Here is a 13,211-nt window from a genome sequence, read left to right as displayed (position 1 = left end):
GTGCAGTGGACCTCCACTAAGATCACACCACCATGTCCCTCTCCTTGCCCTGATGGTCATCTGTTGTGGTGATGGTGGTTGTTGTTGTTCCTATTCTGCCCTCAATAAGTACCAGTGTGATCCTAACTGCCTTTGTGAACCCAACAGGTTAGCAACAAGTTTTACAGGGTTTTGTTTTGTGTTGTTTTGGTTTAGCTTTTAGTCAGAAACTTAAAATCATACCTAAAAGCAAAAATTAAATGTGAGCATTATTAGAATTCTAATTTATAAAGCTTAAATCATAATCATTTAAGAAATTCACTTTTTAACAAGAAACTAGGTTTGGATTCTGGTTTCCTGACTTCTCTTGGCCAATAAGCAGATCTGTTGCAACATGCGCTTCTGTAGGACTTGTTAGTCCAGCAGTGCATATCTTACAAGGCAGAGACAACAGACTGTCTTGATTTTGCCAAGATGATTCACTTCTACTCCCAATATTTGGAGTATGTGATGAGAATCCTATTAGAAAAGAGAATTTTCAATGTTTTTCTTTTTCCTCTAATACACTGTATTACCTTGATTTATTGCCACCTTTGAGATAGTGTGTATAATCCATGTTTATTTGATTTAAAAATGTAACAGGAATAGCCTAGAGATAATGGCACATACCGGTAAACCCAGTACTCTGGGAGGTGGAGGAGGACTGCAAGTTTGAGCCCAGCCTGGGCCACACAGTGGCTTAGCAAGAGCAAGCTCAAAAAAAAAAAAAAAAAAAAGAAAGAAATAATAATAATACATAAATTATTACTGCTACCAAGGCCCTGAATTCAGTCTCTAGGACAAAATAGACAATTAGCACCAAAGACCAGAATGTGCTTTCCCCTGCTCTCCCTACCCCACCCCCCGAAACAGCCTTGAATTAGTAGTGTCTTGTTTTTTTTTTGGTATGAGGAATCAAACTTTGGACCTAGTGCTTGCCAGGCAAGCACCGTGTCACTAGGCTATATCCCTGGCCCCGTAGTGTCCATTCTTAGCAGCTATGTCCAGTGGTTGGGTTTCCTCTGTGCTTGAAGATGCCATGCTCTCTGGGTTCTCTTTGCCAGTCATTTTTCTGACCTTACTAAGGCAGGTGTTTTTAATCTATGGCTATTGAGCATAATTGTGGAAAAAATGTAAAGGCCCTGTTTGTCTTGCATATAAATTAAAACAATCTACCAGATGCAAATGTGTAAACATTGTATTGTCTCATATTGTTGAGAATGTGAAAGAGTAAATAAGATCCAAAATGTACAAAAGATATTGTAAAATGGTAAGAAACCTCAAAAGGAGAGAGAAACTGGTTTGGAGAAATGGAAAAAAGAAGGAAGGGAAAAGCAAAAGGAAAATATAGATACACATGCACAAGGTAGTAAATACAGTTATACTATTAATTTCTCTAAGTTCATTGAAAGGATAGGTCTATGCTAATATTATTTAGATAATTAAACACTAACCTTCCATACTCTGAATAACTAATTTAAAGATAACAATACACAATGTATTAACTATTGTTACCCTCCTATTGTTTTGGAATTTTGTTTTTTGTTAGTTTCTTATTTATTGTATCTTTTTCTTTAAAATAAAAATTTAAAAAACATAAATTAGAACACTCCAAATTGGTAGACCTCACCTTGCTAATCACTTGGAAAGTTTACGAATATTGTTTCTACCTTGATGCTAAATGCTCTGATTATGTTGCCTCAGCTTCTAACTGCTAGTTGGTTAAAATGTGTCAGCTTCAGCGTCTCCAGCTGAGATTTGAGCACATACTCCAAAGCAAATTTTAGTTTGTTTGTTAGTTTGATTTACAAACTAATAATACAAATATAATTACTTTGAAAATAAAGACTTTTCTGTTAAATAGAAGAGGATAGTGCATATCACTGGTACTTTGTTCTTAGTTCTAATTAATGACTTTTATCATAAAAGGTATCATTGTCAAAAATATGTGATTGGGGCCGGGGAGATGGATCAGTAGAATAAGCACTTGCCTGGCAAGCTCAAGGGCCTGAGTTCAATCCCTGGCTCCACCAAAAAAAAAATACTAGTGATTGTTTTGAACAGAAAGGAGAGGTACATATTTTTAAACTGTGACTTGGGGTTCTGCACACTGGCTCGGCCCTCGTGAGCCTCCTCGTCACAGTGCCGGTCTTCGCCCCTCCCCACACCTCACCATTCGCACTGTTCCTGCTGAAGTAGATGAGGCATTCTGGCTAGAATCTGTACTAATAATGAGCCTGGCCAGTAACTCAAAGTCCTAAATATGCACATTTCTTTCAAAGATACAGACCTTGAATTTTATTTTTAATCACAGCCAGTTATGGTAGAGCTCCAGTTTTAGCCACTAACTGTAAAGAGTGACATTGACCATTCTAGTGTTCTTCAGAGAGCTATTTGCTTTCAGATGTCACACGAAAGTAATTATCTTTGTGGAGTTTTTTTGTTGCTGAGTTTTTGATTTGTTTTTTAACACAAACCTCAAGTTAAGGGAAAAAGAATGGAGGCTAGAGATGAACTTGGGCTTGAATAGCTGTGAGGAGAATGCGTTACCTAATGAGTTCAACGTTAGGCTTTTTTCCTGGGAGTTTTTTTTCCTAAGAAGTGAAATTCATATGCTGATATGGTGTTAGGTGATACCATACTAGCTAGTCAGCACTTCAGTAGTGTAAAATTTTATTGCGCTCTACTTAACATCATCAGTGGTCTCAAAACTTCATGTTAAAATATACCAAAGAATTTTGCTTCTTTTTGTTCTTTGTAGTGAGACCTATAAATCAGAAGATGAGTAGTTACTCAAAGAGTAACTTGCCTTAAATGGTGATTGCTGTTAAAGGTGTATCTTTGCTACATATTTACAATTTTAAGTTAAATTACGATTTAGTACTCTATACCTATTGCTTTGTATCTGCAAAGTTAAAATAGGCACTTAAAGACAATTAAAACATTTCTTTCAACTAATAATCTGGGACAGCAAACTGGGTTATAATAGCTGTTGAATCTGTGTTCCCATGTAAACTGTATACCAAATGCCAGTCAGCCCATGCCAATTAGTGCTCATGTTGCTAGGTCACCGTGGTCAATTGAAAGCTGCATCAATAGAACTTGAAAAGGTTTCCTCCCGATCAGACCTTCTGACATATTGAGCAGAATAATGGATGGGAAAAAGCAGCCAAGTCCCCTACCCTGGATTCAAAATACTCAGCAGTAAGAATTCATTTGCAACCTGCAATTAACTAGAAAGAATAGATTCTAAGAACAAGTCTGGACATTTAAAAAAATAAAGCCTCCTTCTCTTGTCCTGTAGATGTATACTCTTTGGATAGCATCAAAAACATAACCAACTTGGTGATCTTGGATCCAGATCTTCAAATGAAAAGAAAGACAATTTCACAATTGAACAATTTTTAAAAGTCAAACCTGATTCAGTTACATTTGAATATCTTTTTTAATAAATACAGATGCCTCATGAAATTTGTTTGACTATACCATGTATGAGACATGAAGCTGTTTCTGATATTATATATCCCATGTGGAAGATCCAGGCATATCAGAGATGATGCCTACCAGTGCTAGGCTTCGTGCTGTGTAACAAGTTTTAATTTCTAATGCATACATGGTTCTTTTCTACAGAGGTGTTGGGGCGGAGCCTTTGCTGCCGTGGAACCGTATGCTCCAATCCCAAAACGCAGCTTTCCAGCCAAACCAGTACCAGATGTTAGCTGGGCCTGGCGGGTATCCACCCCGGCGAGATGATCGTGGAGGAAGACAGGTAATGCAGTACAGGCGGTGGCCAAAAAGCAAACTGCTTTCTTTGTATTTCTACTTTACGGGACTCACATTTTCTTCCCATTATTTCTGAGAACATGTCAGTAGAACATGTCAGTAGAATAGCTTAGCTTAGCTGACCTTGTGTCCATTATTTGACATATATTTAAGTACAGTATCTGCCTCCCCACATGTATACCCCAGAAGTACTAGAGACGACGCTCCAGCGTGTGATTAAAAGAAACCCTTTTAATCACAGTAGTCAGTGCTAAGTAGCACAAAGGTAAGACAGTCATTAAAACACATTGTTTTTCCTTTAAGGGGTACCAGTCTTTAACAGAAACTAGATCTATTATAACACATGAAAATTTTCTGGGAGCTGAAAGTAAGCATTTTCTGGTTTAGCTCTTGTCTGTTCATCCTGAAAGTCTCTGGTCTTGACTTCTCTGTGGTATCTCTCCACTTGAAAAGGTTTTCCACATATTTTCCTACTAAGTAGCACTAACTATGTCACTGAATGAGTATCACACTTCATAGACAACTTGAGTAGATGTAAGCGTAGTTCTCTTTTGTGCATCCAGTTTTAGCAATATTTAAAGCTGCGATCTATTTACCATAATTTACCCAGCCAGTTTGACACCCTGGTCAGTATTTACTTGCTCTTTGGTCAAATCCTTGCTAGAAAACAGGATTGAAAAGTGATGGTTCAGCATGTGTGCTATCTGTGGAGTTTGGCTCCTGCAGTGCGGTGGAGTGGTTTGTAAATTGCTTACCTGGAGTTGCCCACAGGCCTTCTGCAGTGTTTTGCATATTTATTTTCTACTCTGGTTCTTGCCATGTATGCTTTTTAATATATAAGACTTTTTTGACAGCTAAGGAAAAAAAAATTTATGGTTTTTGATGTGTTCTCACAAGTCTCAACCTTTCATAAAAAACTCAACCTTAATTGCAAATATTTAATGCTTCTTGAGAGAATTCTGTTACAGTTCCTTAAAGTCAGTTCAAGGTGTTTTACTTTGAATTCATTCAACCCAGGACCTCTAAAAGTCACATCAGTAAATTGAGATCATCTGTACTACTGGACTCTAGACAGCACTAAACAAATTAAATTTGAGCATTTTTGAAATGAATGCAGAACTAGCAGAAACTTTATAGAAGGTTAAGTCCAGTCATCTCATTTTCCAAGTCAGGAATGAAGAGCTCGGCAGGAGAGCTGGGGGACTGGCTCCCCGGACTGCTAGCCAGGTCCTCATCGTCCTGCCTTCTGTCAGAACCTTTCATTTCAGGGAACTCTGCTGACCTAGGGGTTCAGCTCAGAGAGAGTGCTTGCTTAGCATGCACAAGGCCCTGGTTCCACCCCCGTACTGCCAAGAAGAAACCCTTTTCTCCTAGGGTATTATGATGCTAGATAGAGAACCTAGAGATCTCATGTACTGGCTGAGCACAGTGCCACTGAGTTATACCCCAGTCTCCAGATGGAAGGTTATTACAGAAGAGCTGTCATGTTTATCTTGTACAGAAATGTCACAAGCATGCTAGGATATATTACACATGTCACTACTTAATGATAATCTTAATTTTGTCAGTAAAGCTCCACTATTTCTCACCAAAGCAGTAAAAGTCTCTCATTAATTGTCTGATTTGTCTAGCTGACTCAGCAGGCTCTAACAGAATGACTTTCTTAGCCACCAAGTGACTCAAATTATCGTTTGGGATGGTGAGAAAATTGAGAACTGCTGTCCATAGATGTTTACATGAAGCATTTTGCTGCTGCTCATTTGTGTGTGTTTTAGGGAATTTCTTTGGTTCAGGGAAGGTTTATTTGCTTAGTTTTCAGTGGTAGCTGTTGGGCTACTCTCTAGTTCTGCACTAAGTTTGTATGAAAGCTCTGAATTCCACGTACCTACTTAATAGACATTTCCATGGACCTTAAGACATATGTAGCTTCTTTATGATGTGTTTTTATACCAAGATGTAAAATTCTTTGCAAGCTTTGTAATCTGCAATTTAAAAGAGTTTTAATTCACAAAATAAACACTTTGTTTGATTTATTTTCAGGGATATCCCAGAGAAGGAAGAAAATACCCTTTGCCACCACCCTCAGGAAGATACAGTTGGAATTAAGCTTTTGTAAAGCTTTCCCAAATCCTTTGATCATTCTACAGTTTTACGCTATTTGTGGAAAGGAGATTTCTTTCTCAAGTAGTAGTTTTTAATAAAACTATAGTACTTTGTGTATTTCTTTTAACTGTGTATATTTCTACTGGTCTGATCTCACTGTTTTATGTTGCTTTCCAAAGATGTGTATTGCATAATACAGTGGATCTGAATTTATAATTGCTTGTAAAACATATTTGATGGAATTAGTACTGTTTTTCATTATGGTTAAAAATCAAACTAGCTGTGGTCTTCAAAACACAGTGTATTCTAGATCATCTACGATCCATGCTGATTTTTAGTGCACAGGAATTAGGTATGAGCTCTTTGAGCTGAAATCCTCAGCAAACTAGAGTATATATTGTTCTTTGGAAACACTTCATTAATGTACTTGTCTTACAGAAATTTCTGGACTTTAATAAAAAAAATAAAGTTAAACTTTAAAAGTTCTGTTGTCTTGTGTTATTTGACAGTATTTCTGCTTTGAAAATCTTGACTAAACATGTTAGCTTTTGCAGAAACAATTTGTTTCTGCATTTAGATGTCACAGGCAAGTCAATGAAGATACAAAGAAAATGCGCCCCCTCTCTGAACCCCTGTACTGTTCAGGTCCTACACACTGGGCTGTATTCATCTCGGTGCTTTTTATTCTGGTAGTAGTAGCAGGAGTAGTAGTAGTGGTACTAGTACTGGTGGTGGAAGTAGTAGTAGTAGTAGTAGTAGTAGTAGTAGTAGTAGTAGTAGTAGTATTTTGGAGATAAGAGTCTTGCTAAATTGCCCTGGCTTAGCTCAAACCTGCAATCTATGTGCCTCAACCTCCCAGCATGCTCGGATTACAGGTGTTTGCCTCCATGCCCAGCTAAGTAGAGGTTTTTAAGAGATGTTCAGCAAGACAATAAAACAAAAGTTTTTGTTTTATTAATACATTACTGGATAAAGTCTTAGATTAAATTACTTATATTTTTATAAATTTCACAGACATGTTTCAGTTTTAAGGATTTGTGCTAAAATCTTTAAAAACTTGAAAAATGTAATTCATAGCTAAATTTCCTATGCTCCTTAGTATTTTAAAATGTTCATAGAGTTCTGTTTGTTTTTCCTTGCTATTAAGTACAGTATATTCCTTAAATATATGTTTGGAATTCATATACCGCACCTTTATGTACATTTTCATTGTACTACAAAAACACTTAAATTTCACATACTATGACTTGCTTTGTCTCAGTCTTTCTGACTCAGCCTAAGTGTAAGATACCTCTGAGACCTGATTTAGGACATCTTGGTGTTAATATTCAGCTTACGCACACTTGTTAATTTTTATGTGGGGAAAAATAATCTCACTGTAAGCTTGCATAGGAAGGCATTTTGAAGCTAATGAGTTCATTGCTAGTGTGGGTTAATATGACACGCTCCGCATTAGGAATCGCCAACACCATTTCATGTTACCTCCACTCTGTGGTAGGTGATAATGTTGTCTGCTGTAAATTTAACTGCAATGTTTAAAATGTAAAGCCTGTAAAGAAAGCCCTGGGGGTACCCACTACCCATCATATTTTATCAGACCATTAGTTTTGGTTGCATTTTATTTTAAGCCTTCATGAGACTGCATTTAATTCAGCTTTTGACGGTTTAAAGTATTTTGACTGGGAACTAGGTCCTTTGCAGATGTGTCATGTTACATGTACCAACTCCCCTCAATGAATGTAATCTTTACTGCAAACGTGGACTAATTAAAAGTTCTGAGAAGTGGAGGCCAGGTCTGGGGTGGCTCAGCATGCATGCCCACGGCCTCCAGGTCCGGGCCGGCTCCTTCACTTGCTGAGCTCTCCAGCTCAGCTATGCAGGCTGAATCTACAAAAAAATGCCCTATTGTTTAAAGCAAAGTTCTTTTCAGAACTTCAGAGTGGGATGTTTACCATTACAAATAAAGTCCACTGTCAGTGGGCCAGTTTTGCATCATTGATTGTACTTAAAGGTACATTTTTTTTCAGGGCTCCACATTTTTTAAAATCTTAGAACCTGGGGACGGCCTGTATGGAGCAGCAGTCTGCCCCTTGGAGCGCAGATGCGAGAGCGTACAAGAGCAAAGCGGGCTACCGACTGTCACTGCAGAAGACTGATTGGGTGGGTGCTGCAGAACCGGCAGCGTGTTGCGCTGAGCGCGGGACTGCTCCTTGGTCAGGCGCTGCTAGGTCCTTGGCCCAGCCCCTCCCAGCGGAGTGTCCGTGGGGTGCGGCCGGATGCCCAACTATCCCGCAGCCGAATCTGGAGCTTGGAACTGAACTTGGTTGCTGCTACCGCAGCCCTTGGGTGCTTGCGGGGGCGCCGCAGCTTCTCAACCCCGCCCAGGGTCGCCGACTCAGCGCTCTGCAAATGCGATCGCAGAACCTGTAGAAAATAACAATGGAAGCTGTTCTTTCCCCGAGGTCCAAGTCAGCTGCAGCCAAATTCATCTATTAGAAATCTAAAATTTGGATACTCCTGTAGCCCTGTCCTACATCGCAGCTTGGCTGTCTAGCACTGTCGCCTTCGTCAGATACCTCCTGCCCTACAAGGGTCAGGAAACATATCCTGCCAGACTGTTTAGCAAAAAATCACCAAATGAATGAAATAACAAACGGCCCATTCTCATGGATGTTTCCTCCACTGGGATTACGTCGAACACAAGGCTTGTTTCCTTATACCATATTTAAAGAATAAAGATCACGGGTGAACGTGCTTTAGTTTGTGTGAAAGAGCTAGAGCACTTCACTACTGCCGACTATGCACAGCTTTCAGCTAGGCCAATGTTCATGGTTAAAATGTCATTAGAAGTCACCTAAACAATGACCTAAATGAATTTTAAAAAGGAAAGGCATTTTATTCACATGGAAGTAAACATTTGAAAGGAAAAACAAAACTATAAAACCTCTCCCAGGACCTTCAGTTACCTCTAAACTTTAAAAAAAAAAAAAAAAAAAAAAAAGCGATCTTGGAATCCCAGAGCAATCTCAGTACTTACTAGAGAGAACATTCCTGATAGAATGTGGATGTAGATCCCAGTCTAGGCAGCCTCTGGACACTTCCCAGGTGCTCATAAATGTTCACTAGCAGTAAAAGGTTTCTTATATTTAATAAAACATATCCTGTCTCCTGTCTCACTGGGTTTGGGATGGCAAGTAACCATTTAAAAAATCTGGACCCAAATAATTACCCTACAGGGCTCCATCCACACACTATTAGTATCATATTAACACCACCAGAGAATACATCCATGTTAGGAATTACAACTATTTATGTGATCACCACATAATGCATTATTTTCTCACATACACAAACTCATGTCTAAAAATCTAATTGCTACATCTTTATGGTTCACAAACTTTGTCTTTCTAAATCATCTATTCAATGCATTAACAAAGCAGGTCTATGGAAGGTGCTTGCATTTAGGGAACAGGACTGAGTCTGATTTGCTTTAAATTGAAAGTAAACAGTGGCTAGCAGAAAAGAGCTTGAACACAACATCTGTGTTGATAGAAGTCTGATTGACTACTTGTTTTGACCTTTAGGCTGTGGTTCTAAGTAAAGCCTTAAATAGAACACAACTGGGTTACACCCTCACCCTTCCGTATACAAAACACCCTTCTTGTGGCCTTCAAAATGGTACACACACTCACACACAGACACTTCAATTTATACCCCAATGCAGATTAGAGAAAGTACCTGTGATCCTGCTGGTCCTCTCTGCTACTTTGATTCTGGGTTTTGGTTTCCGTGCCTCAATGGGAAAAGATAAGTTAGACCCCAGAATAGACAGGAGAATGTCACATCTGCAGTTAGCAATTCTGAAACCGAGGTTTGCTGTGGCCTCCGCTAAACTTTGAGGGGGCTTTGTCCCTCTCAGACCCTGCGCCAGGCTTCCCTCTTGGATGTGGAGACACTTATCCCCCTCTTCAGTTAATGAGTTTCACCTAGTCTGGCTGCTTGTGTTTTTATAAAAGATCTGCAAAGCACTAGTGCAAAAGAAGAAAGCTCTTGCTCTGCATTAATCAGAAGATAGGATTCTATGGTAAAAAATTTTCTTTCCCTGTTTCAGGAACCAAACCTTTGCCTAATTTCAGGATATATACACCTAAACACAGTTTCTGGGTGTAAAATGTTAAGCCTTCTGTAGCAATTATTTCTGGTTTGGGTCTTTCACTACTTAAAAGAACGCTGAATGGGAAAAAAAATACAGCTACACTAAGCACACTTGCAGAAAATACTGAATGAAAATGTTTCCCTTGATATTTTTTACATAGAGAAGGGATGCTTTTCACCAGGAATACATTATTAATAAAAAACTACCCATCAAGACTAATTTTCTCTAAAAATATTATTATGTGCCCTGGGTCATAAACCATTATTGGTTTTGTAGGTACTGGGATGTTTTAAAAAAATGCAAACTAAAATGTATTTTCTAAAATATGGGATCTGCTATAAAGAAGCATTTTAAACATTATAGCTTTGCTACCTTGGTTAACATTTCTTTCTGACATCAATCCATCAATATAGAAAAGTCCAATAGATTTTCCTGGAGGTTTATTGTATCATTTTAATACTAATTTGCCTGCTGAAATTATGTAAAATGTTTTAAAAAATTAAATCTTTTCCACAAAATGCATTCACAACTTCTTGATAAAAGGCAGTCTCTTTGCTTCTTTTCCCCCTCTGTGAAAGGAATGGAGGTTTTTTTTTGTTTTGTTTTGTTTTTTTAAGAGCCTTTACTTTATAAAGCAGTTTAGAGAAAATCTAAGTTTAACATCTATAACACTTTTCTATGAATTCACTTTGCATACTGAGAAAAATTTTCAAACAATGAAATGAAACAAAATGTTTCAGTCCTAAAACAGTTACTCTAAAACCTCTAACTTAGAAGAGGTTTGGGATTTCTGGTCACTTCGTTTTTTGGCATTTGTAAATGGTGCTCTGTTGAATTTATTAAACTACATTAATTTTATAAACACATTATTCAGCTGCCTCAATATTTTCCCTCCAATCCCAGTTATTTCAATCATGAGTAAACTGGGCTAGGTTGTCACATTATGTCAACTTTTTTTTTTTTAAGCCACAAACCCCTATATACTTAATGAAAAAGAAATGACCACTTGACTTTTATGAAAAAGTACTTAAGGTTCTTTTAAATTATATTTAAATATTCATTTGAAACATAGGAAATACAAATTGGCATAGTAAAGAGTAAATACATTATTTATACAATAAAACACCAACAAAACCGGTGCAACTCCTACTAAGTTCTAAATATTATGAAAATTATAAATATTTTGGTTATTCTTGATTACAATTCAATAAATCGCCTTATTCTTTCTTCACGTGCTTTGAAATATAGATTGATGTCAATTTCAGCAATTTTACTTGCTTCAAATTCGGACAAAAATATGTTTAAGAGTCAATACCATGTCAATAGAACGACAGGCTGTATTTATTTTATCAGTAGGGATGGAGAAACCAGATTTCATATAAGAAGTACAAGCCTTCTTTTGGTGAGCTTTGCCTTGGTGAGTAGGAAGGGCCCTCTTCTAAAATAATACAAATACGGTTGCCAAACAATTACAAAGACCTTTTGAAATCAGCATTAAATTTGAAACGTTATATCGAGCCATATAATTTTCTTTTGATTCCATTGCTCTAGTTTACCTAAATGGCAATAATTCCTCTGCAATAATGTTGCTATGTGTAAGATCCTACGATCCACTTCGAGTTACAATTCGATTTACTTTGAAACATTAGTGAAATTGCACTTAGGGGGTGCCCTTCGAAAATCAATCTCCCAAGATCAATTCCATGTCGAAAAAACTTTCACTGCTTGAAGCTGGATTGGTTTTTAGAGCGACAAACACCAATAAAGTTTCCAACTTTTAAAACTCGCTCTCGGTTTAGTAACGCGGTGCTCAGCCAGCATTTCGTGTATTTAGGAACTTCTGGAAGCGGAAGGTTGCCACCTACAAGTCCGGTGACAGAGCTGGGTCCTGGAAAGCCGCCGGTCCCCTGCCTGCGGCTCAGGAGTACCGAGCTCGCGCTCAGAGTGGGTCGCCGGGCGCAACGAACGCCCGTTCGGCCCGGGTCCTGGGCGCCGGGCGCTCACCACGTCCTGCCATAGAGCAGGTTGGCGCCGAGCACGCCCCCGCCGTAGTCCCCCGCGGCTGCGTCCAGCGCCATCCCGGCCCCTGGCCCGTGCAGCGCGGGCGGGCTGGGCGACAGCTCCTCGAGCTCGGGCGTGGGCGGCGGGCCGGGCGTTGGCGCAGCGCTCCCGGCGCCGTTCTGACACGGCTTGCCGTCCTTGACCAGCACCGGCACAGCCACGCGGCGCGGCGAGGGCGGCGGCGGCGGCGGGCCCAGGCCGGCCTCCTGCTGCAGCTGCTGCGCCGCCTTGTCCTTGGCCTGCCGCTTCATCTTGTAGCGATGGTTCTGGAACCAGATCTTGACCTGCGTGGGCGTGAGGTGTATCATGCTGGCCAGGTGCTCGCGCTCGGGCGCGGACAGGTACTTCTGCTGCTTGAAGCGCCGCTCCAGCTCGTACACCTGCGCCTGCGAGAACAGCACGCGCCGCTTCCGGCGCGGAGCCGCCGCCGCCGCCGCCGCCGCGTGCAGCGGGCCCAGCGACTTGGCGGCGTCGGCGATGCCGCCCAGGGACCCCATGCCGGTCACGTTCACGCCCGCCGACGGCCCCATGAACCTGGAAACTGGGGAGGGCAAGGGGCGGCCTTGAGCGTCGGGCCCACGGGATCTGGAGCCCCCCGCTCCCCGTCACAGTTGCCGCCTCGGGCCGGCTACCCACACGCGACGGCGCGAACGAGCCGGGCCCCAGCAGCCCCCGCGCGCCTCAGCCCGGGTCCCAGGACCCCCCGCGCGCCTCGGGGTCCCAGGAGCCCCCGCGAGCCCCGCGCCTTCCCAGGAACGCCGCGGCGCCCAGGCGGAGTACCAGGACAGCCTGCGGTCCCAGGACCCCCCGCGGCCCCCAGGTCGGGTCCCAGGACCCTCGCGCGCCCGCGCTTAGCTAGTGGCGGGAAACACCTGCCCGCCCGCCCTCAGCCCCGCTCACTTGAGGAGTAGCGCGGGTCCGCGTTGGCGCCGTACCAGCCGGTGGCCGCGGCCGCCGCCCCGCCCCGCATGCCGTCCGCGTAGCCGGGCAGCTCTCCCATGTTGCCCAGGCCGCCGTTGCAGTAGCCGCCCATGGCGCCGTGCGGGAACTGCGAGACGCCCGCCGGCATGTGGTAGGTGGCGGCCGCCGC

General features: G+C 41.4%; 2 protein-coding genes across 3 annotated transcripts in view; one reads left to right on the top strand and one right to left on the bottom strand.

Moving 5' to 3' along the window:
* Window positions 1–6,386, top strand: part of Xrn2 (5'-3' exoribonuclease 2) — a 91,534-nt gene extending 85,148 nt beyond the window's left edge. For both annotated transcript variants that reach the window (XM_004635585.2, XM_023720146.1), the window contains 2 exons: window positions 3,649–3,787; window positions 5,842–6,386. In XM_004635585.2, the coding sequence (XP_004635642.1) occupies window positions 3,649–3,787; window positions 5,842–5,907 (205 nt within the window). In that variant the 3' untranslated portion in view covers window positions 5,908–6,386. The remainder of the gene's footprint in view (window positions 1–3,648; window positions 3,788–5,841) is intronic.
* A 5,674-nt stretch (window positions 6,387–12,060) lies between these two features.
* The window catches only part of Nkx2-4 (NK2 homeobox 4), a 1,416-nt gene continuing 265 nt past the window's right edge, over window positions 12,061–13,211 (bottom strand). Inside the window, 2 exon segments of the mRNA XM_023720150.1 lie at window positions 12,061–12,662; window positions 13,022–13,211. The exon segment at window positions 13,022–13,211 is cut by the window's right edge and continues 123 nt beyond it. Coding sequence (XP_023575918.1) covers window positions 12,061–12,662; window positions 13,022–13,211 — 792 coding nt within the window.

Source organism: Octodon degus, unplaced genomic scaffold (genome assembly GCF_000260255.1).
Source record: "Octodon degus isolate 3935 unplaced genomic scaffold, OctDeg1.0 scaffold00073, whole genome shotgun sequence".
In the NCBI taxonomy this organism is placed as follows: Eukaryota; Metazoa; Chordata; class Mammalia; order Rodentia; family Octodontidae; genus Octodon; species Octodon degus.
The sequence above is the reverse complement of the archived record's forward strand: the minus strand, read 5'-3'. Positions and strand labels throughout refer to the sequence as shown.